This window comes from Hippocampus comes, unplaced genomic scaffold (genome assembly GCF_001891065.2).
Source record: "Hippocampus comes isolate QL1 unplaced genomic scaffold, H_comes_QL1_v1.1 scaffold92, whole genome shotgun sequence".
NCBI lineage: Eukaryota > Metazoa > Chordata > Actinopteri > Syngnathiformes > Syngnathidae > Hippocampus > Hippocampus comes.
Genome location: NW_017805379.1, coordinates 2564437 through 2580696, shown reverse-complemented (window position 1 = coordinate 2580696; position 16260 = coordinate 2564437). Strand labels below are relative to the sequence as shown.

The 16260-nt window shown below is 46.5% G+C and overlaps 2 protein-coding genes across 7 annotated transcripts in view; both read right to left on the bottom strand.

Annotated features, from left to right (window-relative positions):
* Positions 1–473: 473 nt before the first annotated feature.
* On the bottom strand, positions 474–7158 carry txlnbb (taxilin beta b). 5 transcript variants are annotated; one of them, XM_019872628.1, is made up of 11 exons: positions 7046–7158; positions 6060–6066; positions 5615–5892; positions 4725–4816; positions 4435–4605; positions 3639–3833; positions 3387–3506; positions 3231–3305; positions 2434–2526; positions 2251–2346; positions 474–965 (listed from the first exon to the last, which is right to left on the bottom strand). In XM_019872628.1, the coding sequence occupies exons 3-11, from the start codon at positions 5838–5840 to the stop codon at positions 534–536; spliced, it is 1500 nt and encodes a 499-aa protein (XP_019728187.1). In that variant the 5' UTR covers positions 5841–5892; positions 6060–6066; positions 7046–7158; the 3' UTR covers positions 474–533. The 5 variants fall into 5 exon arrangements, with proteins under 5 accessions (XP_019728187.1, XP_019728186.1, XP_019728188.1 ...); XM_019872627.1 differs by lacking the exon at positions 6060–6066 and adding an exon at positions 6758–6782 and having other exon boundaries at positions 5615–5915; positions 7046–7116; XM_019872629.1 differs by having other exon boundaries at positions 6758–7114.
* A 2945-nt stretch (positions 7159–10103) lies between these two features.
* The window catches only part of hivep2b (HIVEP zinc finger 2b), a 17505-nt gene continuing 11348 nt past the window's right edge, over positions 10104–16260 (bottom strand). The window contains exons 3-7 of one of the 2 annotated variants that reach the window (XM_019872622.1): positions 14746–14903; positions 14484–14659; positions 13803–13901; positions 12304–13022; positions 10104–11560 (exon numbers count right to left, since the gene is read on the bottom strand). In XM_019872622.1, the coding sequence (XP_019728181.1) occupies positions 11240–11560; positions 12304–13022; positions 13803–13901; positions 14484–14659; positions 14746–14903 (1473 nt within the window). In that variant the 3' untranslated portion in view covers positions 10104–11239. The remainder of the gene's footprint in view (positions 11561–12303; positions 13023–13802; positions 13902–14483; positions 14660–14745; positions 14904–16260) is intronic. The other variant, XM_019872623.1, reaches the window with a different exon arrangement.

Below are 16260 nucleotides of genomic sequence, written 5' to 3'. Positions count from 1 at the left end.
AAAACAAAAGCATCCTCGGTGCACATGTCAAAGTCTCCTGAACCGTGCGGCAGATGGCGCTCTTTTTTTTTTGCTTTGCTCTTGATGCGAGAGACTTGCATTATTGATGAGTCGTCGGTATGGGGCTTTGTTTTCTATTCGCCGCGGAGGAAAGCTTTTCTTTCCACGATGCTAATTGATTCATATTCATTTTGAACCGCAGTTTATCGACGGAAACGCCTGCTTCGTCGTGTTTTTTTTTTCTTTTTTTGTGTGTGTGTTTTTACAAAGTTTGGGGCAATTATAATAGAGCATATTGTATTTCTTCATGGTATCATGGCTGGAAAAAAAAAATTCTCGAAAAATAAAACTATTCTTGTCAAAGAAAAGGAGTCGAAAATAATTCCCGACTGAAAAAAAAAATATCAGTGTATGTAAACATATCTGGTGGAAACTGCAAACGCTGAAATATATTTGTTAAACGTACCTCTCTCTTTTTTTTTTTTATTGCCATGAAAATAACACACACAGTACAAAGCCGATCATTGGAAGTGTCAGTCAACAGACTCCAGTTCCAAATGTTCCTGGCATTTGTCGCTCTGCTCTGTGCGCGTCTCCGCCGGTCGCCGGGCGCCTTCGGAAGCTCCCGACGTCGTGGCGTCCGCCGCGGGGTCCACGTTTGACCCGGCGAAGGAGCCGGCGATCTCCTTCAGGAGGGCCCGCTCGGCTTTCAGTTTGGCCAGCTCCTGGCTCAGATGGTTTTCCGGTGCGGCGGCGGCGGGCCCCGCGGGGGCCGCGCTCGCCGCGTCTTCCTCAGGGGTCTCTTTCTCAGGAACCTCCTCCTTCGTCCCCTCGGTCGGGTGACCTTCGGCCGCTTGCGCCTTCTCGTAGAGACTCTTCCTCTCGTCTTGCAAAGCCCTGCACAGACTTTCCAGCTTCTGGTTCTTGATGGCGATCACCTCCAGCTCCTTGTCCCTCACTGCTTTCTGCAGCGCACAATTTAAACAGTCCGTGTGATCATCGTTACACACTGACAAGAAAAAGCAAGTCATTGGTTAGGAAAGTGGTCTGTTTCTTCAACAGGGTGCCTGGCGTGGGGGCGGGGCAGGATGTGTTGTCGGCAAGCTAATTTGATGCAAGCGCGAGTGATGTTTTCTGTTGTCATACTGTTAAAAAACATTCAAATTATTCTCGAACAGTCGATGACTTGGAAATTATGCTGAGTGCCGATTGCGTCGACCGTTCATAAAAATCGGAGGAAAAAAAAAACCAAATTTGCATCGTCATTTAGAACGCGGCGTATTTCAATCTGTAAACGTGTTATTGCTTTGAGGAAAAAAGTGAGAATTTTACAAGGTTAAAGGTGTGGTTTTTAGAGAAGGGTCAACCTGGTGGGAAGTTTTAGATGAATAAAAAAACATTTCTTAAATAAAAATAAAAAAGGAATCTTATAAAATATTTATTTTTTATTCTAAAGGATGAGTGATTCTCATTTTTTTTTAAATCAAAATCATTATTACCATTTAAATCTTTTTTTGTTATATGCCTCATGTTTACTTCCTGATTTTGATGTTTTTTTTTTTAAAATAACGTCGATATACTTTATATGAATAAAGTATATACTATCTTTTTTTTATGAACGCTTAGGCCTATTACGCTACTGTACAATTTAATGTTGGTCATAGTGGTGGCTTTGGATTATTTTAAATATTTTTTTTTAGGTGGTGCAAAGTGAGAAACATTTGAGTCCCACTGATTACTCTGTCGAGGTGGGGGGGGGGGGATTATTGTCCTACAAGAACATCGTCCTTCCTCTCCATTAAAAGTCATACTCAAGTTAAAAGTTGTACTCTCACGATATATTTTGGTCACAAAAAAAAAAAAATCACTATCCCCTGCGAAAAATAACAAATTATCGCAACTTAATTGCGACGGTTGTCTTCCATTTCATCCTCGTCAAGGCAACTATACCAGAAAGAGCAGCACAATGTCCACTGAGTTATCATGATAGGCAAACGATGTCAATCTTTCAAATGCTTATTGGAGATTTGTCCCCAATATTATTTATTCCCCCCACACCAATGCATTCAGTGTCAATGAGACACGGTTTTGTTTTTTGTTTTTTTTTTTGCGGGCCAGCCTGCTCCCTTCTAAATCTTGTGATCTCATTTTGAGGCTGACATCTCCCGCCGCTTTGTTTGAGCTATAATGAGCATCGCGCACGCCGTACATCAGTTGATTAGGGAAGAACAAAGGCAAGAAGGCCCTTACATCCGCCACCATGTCGACGAGACTCTTGTTGCAGCCGTCGAAGCGACTCTTCCATGATTGACACTCCTTCTCCAGCTTCCTCATCTTCTTGGCCATCTTGGAAGCACAACAAAACATGTGAAAAGCGCCTAAAAATATCGCCCCTCGCTCCTCCTCTTCCCTTCAAAAGGCCGCCGTTCGTACTTTATCCATGTCCTGTTTGAAGCCGCTGTAGACGCTGTTACTTTTCGAAACGGTGCCCTGGATCTCGTCAAACTTCTTGGAGTACATGTCCAGCTGAGGAGACAAAATCAGTGTGACCGTACGCGGCCTTCAAATTTGATTTCCAGGAAATATTTTTTTTCCCCCTTCACTGACAGAAAAAGCAAATGACAATGTCAGTTTACCATCGGATATTTGCTTTCATTTTTCCTCGCGTTCATTTGCATCAGCGTTCACATGACATGCACAGAAATGCCGCCGATACTCTTTCGGCACGCATCATATGAAAACGCGGTCGTGCCTACAAAAATAAAAATGTTTCTTATTATTCCCAATGCTAATTTTTTGCAATCTTATGGAAAAAAAGTCGTACGTATTTTTGAAAAAAATAAAAAATAAAACTCAGTTCCAAGAATTGTGACACTTTTTCAAAATCCGCAATATATTTCAGTTAAAAAAAAATGCCGACACTCATATTTTTTTGACTGTAAAAATTTTTCAATGCAACATGAATAAAGCAGTGTTTTTTATTTCTTTGTTTTTGAGGGGGGGGAATAAAAAGTCAGATTATTTATTTATTTGTTTATTTTAATGACATACATTGGTAATCTTACAAGAGTAAAGAATATATTTCAAGACAAAAACATTTTGGGGAAAAAAGTTGCAATATTATGAGATGAAATCATGCCGCCCCCCCTGCCAAATTTGTAATTTTTTTTAACAACATGAAATTAATAACCACTACTAATAACTCCCATGCCACCCTTGCATGAGCTTACCTGCGCCTTCATGTCCACCTCAGTCTCCTTTAAAAGTTTTGCTTGCGATTTGTACTCTGCGGCTTTTTGGAGCAGCTGTTGGAACATCGGCAAGGTTGACAATGGCAGGATGGCACCAGGGCAAAAAAAAAATACATTAAAAGAGACCCTACTTACGAGCTCTTTCTCCAGCTTGTGTTTTTCCTCGGCCTCCTTCAGCAACATGTTGGCCTGAGTCAACTTGGTGTCCAGAAGCTTCTCCTTCAGGTCACGGTGCTTGAACACCTTCTCCAGGTTCTGGAAGAGAGACTTTCCAAAGTGAAATGTCTCGTTTGAAGTCAAACTGAGGTGCGGTGGAACTCTGAAAGGCGACGTCCCATTTCTCAGAATTTCGGAAGAGGGAAAACAATCAAGCGTGAGCGCACGCACCGCCTCCCGCTGGTCGTACTGCGTAATGAGGCCCTTGAGTTTGTCGGCCAGGGCGCTGTTCTCCTGACACAGTTTGGTGTTGCGGCTGCTGTGCTCCTCGATCTGGGCCTGGATGTCGCTCAGGGTTCCCTGGAAGTGGGTGGTGATCTCCTTCCGCTTCAGGTCGTCCTCTCGGCACCTCTGCAGCGTCTCCTCCTGCCGACGCCGGCATCGTTGGATTAGTGGCGGGGCAAGAGTGGCGGGGCAAGAGTGGCACGCCGTTCCAAAGGGTTAAGATAGTCGTCTAAGAAGCATTTTCACTTTCGAAGTGGAGCCATCTCGCCCCATGAGGACGCAGTTAAATTAAATGACCATCATTTTATACTTTACTCTCTTCTTTGTTTTTTACATGATGCGCAAATCTCATTTAGTGTGCAATAATCTAATTGTAACATGTATTGGTTACATATTTTTATGCTTTAGAAAACATTTATGTCTGAATTTTGGGAGGGCTTGGAACGGATTAGGGCATTTACATGCAAAACGCGTCTCAACTTACAAAATTTTCTCGTTAAGAAATTTCGTCGGCGCTCCGAGTGATTCGCAGTTATAACGGGAAGAGCAAAACGGTCCAAAGCGAAGGTTGACGGCGGGACTGCGTGTAGCCTCCAGCGCAGTAATCACTCGAATGTTCAGGACGGATAAGCAGTATCGTTAAGAGTAGTGCCTACTTTGTGCGATCTTTTTGGTCAGCTTTCTCATTGAAATCAGTGTGTCGTGACTCTATCGAGGTGAGTCAGTGATCTGGGCGAAGCACCTTCAAGGTCTTGTTGTGGCGCTGCAGTTCTCGGCAGAGTCCCTCCAGTTTGCTGCGAGCCAGGACGGCGCGACTGTGCTCGCTCTGCAGCTGCTCCTTCTCCTTCATCACTTGCAGAAGCTTCTTCTGCAGAAGCTTCAGCTGCTTTTGGTCGCTCCGATGCTCCTCCAGCTTCAGACAGACAAACAGTACATGAATTCAATCCGGGTGTCGGCCACCCCGACGCTAACGCTCGGAGGTGAAGCGCAGGATTAGTCTGATTTGGCTCGCTGTCCGGTAAATCCGCTCACCAGCTCGGCGTGCTTCTTGATGGTAGCTTCCAGTTTCTGCTCGGGAGTGTCCAGTTTGTTGAGACTTTGCATGAGGAGCATGGCCTCCTTCCCTGAGCGGCAACGGAGGATCTCACATTTAGCATTCAGTCCTTCAAAATCACTCCCCAGACACTCGCTGTTTGTAAATCTGGGGGGCGTACACCGTCCCGGTGTTTCGGTCGGTACGCTTTGGCTCCTTGGAACTGAATCCAGTTTGAAAGCATCTTTCTTTACGGTGATGATGTCATTGTTATTGCTCTTGAAAGACCAAAACTTGAAATCCGTTTCAGATGCTTGAGGTTTTATTCTTGCGAGGACCAGATCCCAAATCTGCATCTTGAATTTGATCTAGAAATATTCCATTTGTCTTTGGGTCACAATGTGTCCAGGTTTTAGATCATAAATCCCGATTTTAATCCAGATTTCAGATCTTGATTATTGTTGACAGTCCATCCATTTTTCTTGGACTATCGCAAAGATACAAATTTGGTCAACATTTGCTTTGTCTGTGTCCAAACATTGAGCTCTTGACGGAAACTTAACAGTATCTACGTGTACTTGGATCATACCAACGCGGCCGTTGAATCTCTCGCGAGTGCCTTTGTCTTTGATTCGCATGGGAAGCATCCACGCGTACCAAACAAACCAAACAACCTCAATTCAACTGAAATCTGTTGACTTTCTGATTTGGGTCCATTCCACAAACGATATTTAATCCCGATTTTTGGATCCGCACGACAAACGAAATGTTCTCCATTTATCATGTCGCGATACCAAAACTGTCATGATTCACAAAGCAGAGATTTCAGGTTTCCTGTGGAAGCTCCACCCGAGGTGACATCTATTCACGTTGTCCGTACGAAACCTACCCAAGCTTTTGAGCATCTTTTTCTCCAGTTTCTGCTCCCGTCGGGTGTTTGGCTGGACCTCCTCCGTGTCTTCGGGCTCATCTGGAGCCTCGTCGGCCTGGTAGGTGCTGATGATGTCCTCCAGTTGCTTGCCGAGGTCGTCGGTCAGGTCGGCGCGAGCGTCTCCGGCTGACACCGCCGGGCTGCTCTCGGCCTGGGTGGTGCTGTTCTCTGGAGAGGACTCCATCTTTGTTTGGCGTCACTCGGAGGCAATCGTTCGCCGTTTCTTTGTGGGTTTGCACTTTGTTTGCCTTTTTATTTTCTGCAGGGGGAAAAAAAAATGGTTATTAACTGGACGTTAACTGGATTGTGTTTGACCTTAGAGGTTCCGGCATTTATAATTCAGTCGGACTGAAAACAACAAAAATGCATTCGGCGGTCCAAAATTGACATCATTGTGGTTTGGAATGGTTCTGGAATGCAGACCTCCATTCTGCATCTCCAGTTGGTCCAGAATGCTGCTGCTCGCCTCTTGACTGGTACTCGTAAGAGGGAGCATATAACTCCTACTCTGGCATCCCTCCACTGGCTCCCTTTACATTTTAGAGTTCCTTTTCAGATTCCATTTTCTTTAGTATTAATGTATTGGTTTGTTTGTTGTTGGACCTTTTTTTGGTTCTGGCGGTTGTTTTAAAGTGCTCTCGGAATACAGTTGAGTTGAGTTGAGACTCTAAACTTACTTTTGTTACGACTGTCATTTTTTTTGCTTCACCAATTCTTACTAAATTGCTGCCAAACGCAGCACCTGTTCTGCTCCGAAGTCACGTCTGGGGACTTTTCGAAAGGAAAAGATAATTGGAAAAGGTGGCATGGTACAGGACAGCGCTTCCATTTTGACTGTGCCATTTCATACTAAATTGGTGCGAATCGCGCAGGTTATGCTTATATGCATTCAAAAAAGGGAGCGATGGGAAAAAAACAAGCACTAATGTTGCACGGGGACCCAGTCGGAGAATGTTTACGCGCATAAAATTAGCGCAGCCTTCACGCCGCTTTTCACAAGCTGAGCGCACGGCACCTGTTCCAGAGCCACGGGGCTATTTTAAGACTCTCTTTACATGGGCAAGACATTTATTTATTTCCTCCTAAACCCACGCTACTTACTGATGGTTGGCAGTGGCGGCGGCAGCTGCGTGCACAAAAAAAACAAAAAAAAACGGCAGTGATTTGCTTTGAATAACGTGGAAGGGAAGCTAAAATGCCAAGCTATTATGGGGAGTGGACATTGAAAAGTCGTCTCTGTTGTCGAAGTCAATGACATACGATGATCAAACAAGCACGTAGCGGTTAAAAAAAATAAATCAATAAAATAACACAGCTTATGTCAGGTTCATGTTATCTTCATGCGAATGGGCTAAAGTCAGCTAACACGCAAGGGAAAGGGGGTCTTACCGGGACCGAGGGCCGGAGGGGGAAAGAAAGAGCGTGGAGGGGCTCGGACAGGCTTCCTGCCACCACAGATGCAACAGCTGTGATAAGACCACCTCAAAATAGACCAACCCCCAAGCAGGGGGGGGAATTGAGGAGGGGGTGGGGGTGCAGGACAGGACAGGACAGGACGCTATAACCCCCTCACTCCCCCAAAAAAAACAGCTGGCACCTTGTCACACGCTGGTCATTGACACCCTGGGTGGGAATTGTGATTTACCGAACACTCACGGTTTCATGGTTTTCGATTCACGAATATTTGATCCGTGGATTTGCATTCGGTGGGTGGCCCGGTGGACGAGTGGTTAGCGCGTTGATTGATCCGTGGATTTGCATTCGGTGGGTGGCCCGGTCACGGTCCAGAGGCGCAGGGTTCGATTCCAGCTCCGGCCTTCCTGTGTGGAGTTTGCATGTTCTCCCCGGGCCTGCGTGGCTTTTCTCCGGGTACTCTGGTTTCCTCCCACATTCCAAAAACATGCATGGCAGAGCTGGTTTGAACGCTCGAAATTGTCCCGAAGGGGTGAGTGTGAACGCGGATGGTTGCTTGTTTCTGTGTGCCCTGCGATTGGCTGGCAACCGGTTCAGGGTGTCCCCCGCCTACTGCTCGAAGACAGCTGGGATAAGCGCCGGCACACCCCCGCGACCCTTGTCAGGATAAAGCGAATCAGAAAATGGATGGATGGATTTGTATTGACTTATTGCAAAAGTTCTTTCTTTATTTCAGGCTCTCTGTGTTGCCGTGTCATTCTAATCCGCCCACGGCCTTCTGAATCAATGGCACTGGCCAATGAAGCTTTACTAATGTCAACTCTTGTGACTAGCACATCTTTTTTTTTAACATTTTGAGTGAATTTATTTTTTTGTGGGGGGGGGGGAGAAATGTACAAAATGAGTTCATGCACTTCTGTTCTTGTTCAGCAGTTTTGTGCCGTCCTTGAATGGTCATTTAATGCAAGGGAGCCCTTTGCACTGGAGGGAGGCAGGGGGAATCGCTGGATGCGGTTATTTTGTTGTTTGCTTTGTTGTTGGGCGAACCATTTTAACTCATTCACTCTCAAAGACGTTTTTAAACGTCTTTTCAGACTTCGTCTAGAATTGGCTGGTACTGAATGAGTTAATTAAGAGCGCGTATTATGCACATATGCACACATTTAAAATTGCTTTTTTTTTTTTTTTTTTTTTGGTCATACATCTGGTTAGCAAGTGCGTGGTCCTGGGCCTCCCATGAACAATGTGAGCCCCACCAGCATGTACGTTGCCCATCCCCGCCCGAAGTGATACGCTCTGAGGTGACATCATTTGCGCCACACCTTCAGCCAGGAATTTTCGCAAGCCTTCCAGCGCGAAGTCGCGAATGAAGAAGTCATTTTCATCCCTGCTCCTCCTCCTCCTCCTCCTCCAGGGTTTGTCACAAAGCGTCAAAGAAATTGCCACAGACACACACATTCCTGGGTTAGAAGTATATTCTCTTCAAACAATTCCGAATTGAATCTGAGCACCAAATGATAATCATTGAATCCCACAGCCCCTCCCACAGCCCCTCCCACAACACCTCAAAAGCATCGCAGGCACTCCATCCCCGACCGAGCAAATTTGACGCAAACAAGTCAAACGTTGGATTGGCGACTGAGGGTTTTTTTTTTTTTTTTGTCCTCAATAAATCTCAGCTGAGAGGTAAATGATTTGTCCTCTTCGACACATGAGAGGCACAATGCACTTCAGTATTATATATATACTATGGGTATATGTATCTCTATATATTCATGAATACATCATAAAAAAAAACAAACACAAACACAATCTGGATACATAGCGGGGCTTTTCCCTTCACATCGGATCAGCGACCTGCTTTGACAAAAAAAAAAACAAACCAAAAAAAAAGTGATCCAAATCTGCAAGACGCGTCATTAAAGCAGTGCACCTTTAAATGTGATTTTATGTAAACATGGACGCAATTCGTCAAATCCCTTCGTACGCACACGTGGCGACAGTTCAATAAAAAGCTCCACCGCATCGCCGGCGTTTTCTCATCGATACAAACAAGCCACGTTAAAAAGTTGCGACGCTGCGCAAAAAAATCCATGTATTTACAAAAAAAAAAAAAAAAAAAAAAAAAAAAAAGAAGATGAAGCGTTCGGTGAACCATCGCTTCCATTTTCCAGTAAATATCGTCAACAGCCGCACGCGCCATGGAAAGTTGGGATGGACATTTGACGGGATGTCTTTGATCCAATAATACGCTGCCATGGAAGGTGGTTGGCGTCGTTACAAAGCTCCCAAATAATTGTTTAAATATTTGAAGAACATGAAGAACAATAACATTGACTGTCAATGAAATTCCATTGAGCTTGATTGAAAATATTTTCATGAATTTTAGACGAGACAGATTTGAATGCAACAGAATTAGCATGAGCAAGTCATCAATTTCACTGAATTTTCCAAGTTCATCGTTCAATGTTAATATTGCATGTCAATTCATACAATTTTAAAGAATAAATAAAGTAGCCTTGAACAGAAATGTCGTTTTCTTAAAATACCGGGTCAACAAAAACAATGACAAATGAATCAACGGGTTGTTTTAAAAATCTTTTTGCGATATCATTTTTGATAATCGTTTATAAATTGTGGCACAAATTTAATTTGACAGAATTCACAATGATCAAGTCACGGCGATTATTGGGGTCAGTAAGTTTTATAAATATGACGTGTAAATATTTGCTCAACATCATTAAATTTGTTTTAACAGTGAAACGAGGGTTGGCATTTGACGATAATTCCTTCTTAAAGTATATGGAGAGAATCATTTTGGAGAACCGATTTAGCGTTTCGAGATGCCAAATTCTGAGCATTTGTTTTTAAATGGACATTTGCAAACATCTGCTTCTACTTTGGAAAACAATGATCTTTTTTTTTTTCCATTATTCTGAAATATATGTGAATTTTAGATGGTACATTTTGACGTTTTAATGCCCATCCCTAAACATGACCTGTGACGATACAATTCTCTTGACGGCGTTATATTAAAAATAAAATTAAAAAAAAAAGTGGAATGTTTCAAAAAAGCGCCGGGAAACAAAACGTTTCCCCACGTCGTTCATTCCCGACGTCAAAACGTGACAAAGTGCATTGTGGGAACACGGCAGCGACTTGTTATCATGGTCGATACAGGAGAGGAAAGAGAGCAAAAAAGATATCAAAAGCAACACCAGCATGGTGGCTCACTGCATAACTTGCATCACTGCTGCATAATAAGTACATATATATATATATATATATATATATATGCGCACACCATATATAAATAGTAGTCAAATATTTACCAGTATCAATAGGTGCTTACGTCCTAATATATAAATACATCTTACAGTAATTACATGTTGACTTCCTGTCGTGTTTGTGCAATCGTAAATCTCATGCAAGATAAAAACCACAACATGAAGAAAAAAGGAAAGCTTGTCGTTTGTCCTTCTGTTGTTTTTTTTTTTTGTTTTTAAAAAGATCAATCGAGGTGGCAAAGCTCTTTTCCTCGACCGTTTGAAACATCTTCCCAAGCGAAATAAAGGCACAGACCCTCGTCGCGCAAGAAACGTCAAAATATGGGCCGTCTCAGGGTACGCCCCCCTCCCCACCACCTTTATTTTATTTTAAATATAGATAAGTACTGCACTACTGTATCACACCTCGATATGAGTACATGAAACAACAGTCTATTTGCAAAGTACACATACGTTAAAATACACCGCATCTAAGGAGGAGGGAGTGTAATACATAAAAGGGGGGGGCAGGGGGGGGTTTGTACAGTTATCTATAAATATAATTTATGTGCAATCGTATGCAAACTGCTATGTCAAACGAAAGGCATATTAGCATTATACAGTAGATATCTTCATATTGCACCTGCACCCAATGATCATTAAGAATAGTTCAGAATCGTTTGCTCATCCAGTCCGAAAGAAGCCAAGAAGCGATATTGCCTCAGTCGGGACCCAAAAAAAGCGGGTGGTGACCCAAGGTCACCCGGATGAGGGCGCTTATCTATGAAGGGTCCCGTCGTTTTGATTGTGAGCGAGGCAGTCCGAAGAGAAGAGCGAAGCGGGACTCCTTGCCGCCGAGAAGCTTTGTCGTCATATTGCCAAAGTGGGTGGCGGCCCAAGGTCTCTAATGCGGATCCTCCGTGTTGATCTTGAGGGAGGCGATGGCTTTCAAGCACGTTTGGACATTCTCCTCCTGGCCGCCGTCCCTGATGCCCGAATCCGGGCTTCCCCGTTCCTCTTGCGCCATTTCGGAGGTGGGCGGGCTCGGCGGCACGTCGGAGGACGCGGGGGAAGGCGGTGACGCCCGCAGGAGGAAGGCTCCTCCGACGGGAAGGAGGGGGAGCAAGCTGACGGACTGCTGCTGAGAATGGAGAGGGAGGTGGCTCAGGAGATTCTGCGGGGGACCACCGGTGGCGACGGGAAGGCTCGAGATGCTCCTCTGCTCCTGCGAGACACAAAACGGGTTGGGCCAACAAAATCATCAGACACGTGTGGTCAAGTTTGGTTCACGGAGAGCTCAGAAATGAGGGGAAGCGGTGCTACTCGTCAACGTCCGTGTTCCGAATTCGGGGGTCGTTGACAATCAAGATGACCTTGACCTTGACCTAGTATCTGAGCGCTTTAAGACTCAGGGTTCGATCAGCCTGCCGAGCATTTTTTGGAATGTGGGAGGAAACCGGAGTACCCGGAGAAAACCCACGCAGGTCTGGGGAGAACATGAAAACTCCACACAGGGAGGCCGGAGCTGGAATTGATCTCTGCACTGTGATAACCACTCGCTCACCGGACCGCTACATGTTAAATATTCATTCATTCGTTCATTTTCCGATCCGCTTTATCCTCACAAGGGTCTCGGGGGGTGTGGTGGTGCTGGAGCCTATCCCAGCTGTCTTTGGGCAGTCGGCGGAGGACACCCTGAACCGGTCGCCAGCCAATCGCAGGGCGGACAGAGACAAACAACCATTCGCGCTCACTTTCACACCAAGGGACAATTTCGAGTGTTCAATCAGCCTGCCATGCATGTTTTCGGAATGCGGGAGGAAACCGGAGTACCCGGAGAAAAGCCACGCAGGCCCGAGGAGAACATGCAAACTCCACACGAGAAGGCCGGAGCCGGGATCGAACCCACGAGCTCCGCACCGTGAGGTCGACGCGCTAACCACTTGGGAAAAAAAAAGTGTTCCGTACCAGTTCCATCTCAAAGGCTCCTTGTTGCTGAGCCACGTCGAACTTGGGGTGCTGCTGTCTGCTCTTGTCGCTGCAGCCGCGCTGCTGATGGGATCCGCCCCGACGCGGCGAAACGGCCCTCAGCACGACCCGCTGTCTGCCCCGCACCGCAGACTCCCGCTTCCCGGCCATCTCCGCCCCGGGCGACGCGGGTCGCTCCGGCGCCACAGGAGGAGAGAGATGCTGAATGGGCGAGAATCCGGGCGAGGCCGGCCTCAGCGGGGAGGCGTCCCATCTGGGGGAGCAACGACCCCGCGGCGAGAGCTCACGCCTCGGGGACGGGTATCGCAGACGGGATGGGGACAGTTCCCTGATGGGGGACTCCCAGCCGGGTGAGAGGAGACACGACGAATAAGGGTCGAAGAGGAAGCCGGCCTGTTCTGGGGACAGAACGCTCAGCGAGTCATCCTCCACCGTCTTGTCTCTCTGGTCCGAGCCCGGCCACCTGCCGGAGACGGTGACGGTGACCGGCAGGGACGCGATGCCGCCGCCCGGCTGCGGACTGGTGCTCCTGGAACGTAGCTTGGGCGTGGAGTCGCCCTCGCAGTCGTCGTCCTCGTCGTCGTCTTCGTCGACGTCGTCCGCGTCTTCGTCCATGCCGTCCGAATATTCGGCGTCGGAGAACTGATGTTTGGCCGCCACCGCCACCTCCGCCTTGGATTCGTGTGGCGCCTCGTCTACTTTCAAAAAAACAAAAATCATTGTTTGAGCGAACAGGGGTGGATGCTCTTTGTTTTTTTTTTTTGTTTGTTTTGTTTTGTAACACGAATGTCGGGCAAATCGATGGCAATGATGTCGTTTGTACTCTGTGATAGGGTTGGGAAAACTGAAGTGCGACATTTCATTTTTTTCAACTGCCTGAGGTCACGAGCTATGGATCGTAAGAACGAGATCCCGGATTACGAGCGGCCGAAATGAGTTTTTCCTCCGCAGGGTGTCCGGACTCTCCCTTTGAGATAAGGTGAGAAGCTCGGTCATCCGGGAGGGGCTCAGCGTCAAGCCGCTTCTCCTCCGCATGGAGAAGAGCCAGATGAGGTGGCTCGGGCATCTGATTAGGATGCCTCCTGAATGTCTCCCTGGTGAGGTTCCGGGCATGTCCCACTGGCAGGAGACCCCGAGAAATGACCCAGAACACGCTGGAGAGACTATGCCAGCCACCCAGCTGGCCTGGGAACGCCTTGGGATCCGCCGGGAAGACCTCGAAGAAGTGGCTGGGGGCGAGGGAAGTCTTGGCTTCCCTGTTAAAACTGCTGCCCCCGCGACCCGACCCCGGATAAGCGCTAGAAGATGGATGGATGAAACTGCCAGGTCGATCTTATAAGAGGGACCAACAACAGCAACAAAAGAAACCACCTGTGCATAGAGCGAAATGAATGCACCCCTAACGACGAGTCCACCATGTTGCCCTGCCCGTCTTTTATATTTTCAACGTCGCTATCGGTTGATGCACGTTTTCTTACCGTGTTCCTGTATCTCCGTCTCATCCATGCTCACCGACACGCCCAGCTCGAGACATTTCTTCATATGCGCCTTCGACTTCATGTGCTTTGTCAGGTTACCTTTTGTTTGTTTGATTGGATTTTTTTTAAAGAGAAAGAGAGAGAGAGAGAGAAGCGATTGACCTTAATTTTGGCCCGTGTGAGCAAACGAGCACGCCGCAGAAAGAGAAATGACATGACTGAACAAATCAGCTGATCCCGCCGAAGCTCAAAATAGACGCGGCGGTGTTCCGCTGCTGCTGCATTTCCACATCGTGATTTTTCAAGCGCTTTTTTTTTTTTTTTTTTGGGACTACTTTCCGGATAACTTGTTGTTGAAAGCGAATTTTGCCAGGACTTCATCTTCTTTGTATTCTAAATGGAAGAAGAACTCCCGACCAGAAGTACGGAAGTAGAAAAACGGTCGTCATGGCAACAAGCTTACGGTTTCCACAAGGAGTTCTTCTTCATTTTTTTTTTTGCATTTTTAATTTCAGTCTCACAAGTCTTTCGCTTAACGGCGGATTCAAGAATGTTATGATCCGCAAAAAGTGGGGGGGGAACAAGCGCGTCGCCGTCGCGTTTCCGACACCCGATGTTGATTTTGTCGGTTCGTGCGTGCATGAAACTTGACTTTCTCCTCAGATTTCCTCATCCGCTCACCTTTCGTTTTGAATGCAAAGTTGCAGACCTTGCAGATGTAAGGCCTCACGTCCGTGTGGGTCCGAATGTGTTTCTTGAGCATGCTGGGCTTCTTGCAGCGGATGCCGCACTCCTCGCAAATGTATTTGCCCCGCCCGCGGCCTCGGACGTACACGTAGTCCTCGTTGGATTTATACCTGACCACACGAGAAAATAGTGAGTGCTAAATACTCGGAGACGGTTGACAAAGCTCCCCCCCCCCGGGCGGGCTGCTTTGACTGACCCTCCCTCGAAGATCTTGATGCGCGTGGGAGCTGTTTGGGTATTTGACGCCTCCCTCTCCTTCCACTCTTCTTTGGCAGCCTTCAGTCTGAAGCTGGTGTCTTTCGCCTTCTTGCCCGGGTTGACGTCCGTCTCTTTGGGCTCCGGTTTCCTCTGCAGCTGATTCGGACCAGCAAACGTATTGTTAACACGCTGGATGTGTAACGTGACTCGCCCGGTCGCTGTTGCCTCTTACACGGCGTGGTTGGCAAACACTGAAGTGCGCTTCCACAGCTGGGAATAACCCGCACTTTTTTTTTTTTTTTTTTGGTCCTATAGTCTTTTTTTAGGCCTGTGTAGCGCTGCGCGGGACATTGTGATTTCCAAGTAGCTCTGGTGGCTTGTTAGCTCATCTCTCCTTTTCGCAAAGTTGTACGAACGTCGGAACCCGCCCTCGTCAATTACGAAGCGATGCTAACGTGGTTGTTCAGTGAGTTGGACAGAAAACATTTGACTGAAAAACACTTGAAGGCTATCTAAAAAAAAAAAACATGAAAAACATTGTTAAATGTTGAACAAAAAATATTAGATGAAAAGTAGAAATATTGGGGGGAAAAAAATACAACATTGGAGGAAAAATATTGAGGAAAATACAAAAATTGTGTTGTTTTTTTTTTTAATGACACAAAAATACACGTTGAGAAAAAAATGTAATATATTACATTCCGAGGAATTGTGTTCAAATTCCAAATTCAATCATTTTTTAAAAATTAAAAAATTTTAAAATTTAAAAATATAAAAAAAATTGATGTTCAAATATTAAAACTACATAACAATCTAAATTAAAATTTATTGTCAACCAAGGACCCCGAGCAGCAGATTTGTTTGCATATTTCTAACCCTTAAAGGAACAGCGGTTACTGCAGTCGCCAGCTTATCGTGTTATTAAGTTAGATGAAAAAAAATAAAATATTTGTTGATTAAATAGTAATAGCTTATTTCTATATATTGCTGAGGCTATCGTTTGGATTGCGCAACTGCACCGACGGTAATAATGCGACTCGTGCCACTCACACGGGCAAAGCCCCGGCGTACAACGCAAGCGGGGGCTTTCGTTGAACCTCCTCACCTGTTCCGCCGTCTGTCGCCACAGCACAAGGGATGAAACCAGTTTCCCGTTGTCGGGCTGACACATGGCAGCCATCGAGTAGATCAACTTGCCTCCCTTCTGTCGCGAGTGCAGCAGGGCCAGCGCGGCGCTGGTGCTCAGTTCCGGCGGATTGGGATTGCGGGAGCTGACGCGCCAGGTGGCGTAGACGGAATAGGGCGCGGCGCCTTCGTCGTCGTGCGAGCAGCTCGGCTTGGTGTAGCTGAGATAACACCAGCTCACACCCGTCGCCGTGCGAAGACTCGGAAAGGGAGACGGCGTCCCGCGGCGCTCGGCTTCCGAGACCGCGACGTCCCGGCCGAAGGGCGGCTGCGCCCCCGTGTCCATCTGCGCACGTCTCTCCGCGCACGTTTCTTTGGGGTACGCGGG

Coding starts and splice junctions, on each gene's coding strand:
- txlnbb (XM_019872628.1), bottom strand. CDS start 5,840: ATGGAGTCCTCTCCAGAGAACAGCACCACCCAGGCCGAGAGCAGCCCG. Junction 4,817..5,614: donor AAAGATGCTCAAAAGCTTGG/GTAGGTTTCGTA, acceptor GTTGCCGCTCAG/GGAAGGAGGCCATGCTCCTC. Junction 4,606..4,724: donor TCAAGAAGCACGCCGAGCTG/GTGAGCGGATTT, acceptor GTCTGTCTGAAG/CTGGAGGAGCATCGGAGCGA.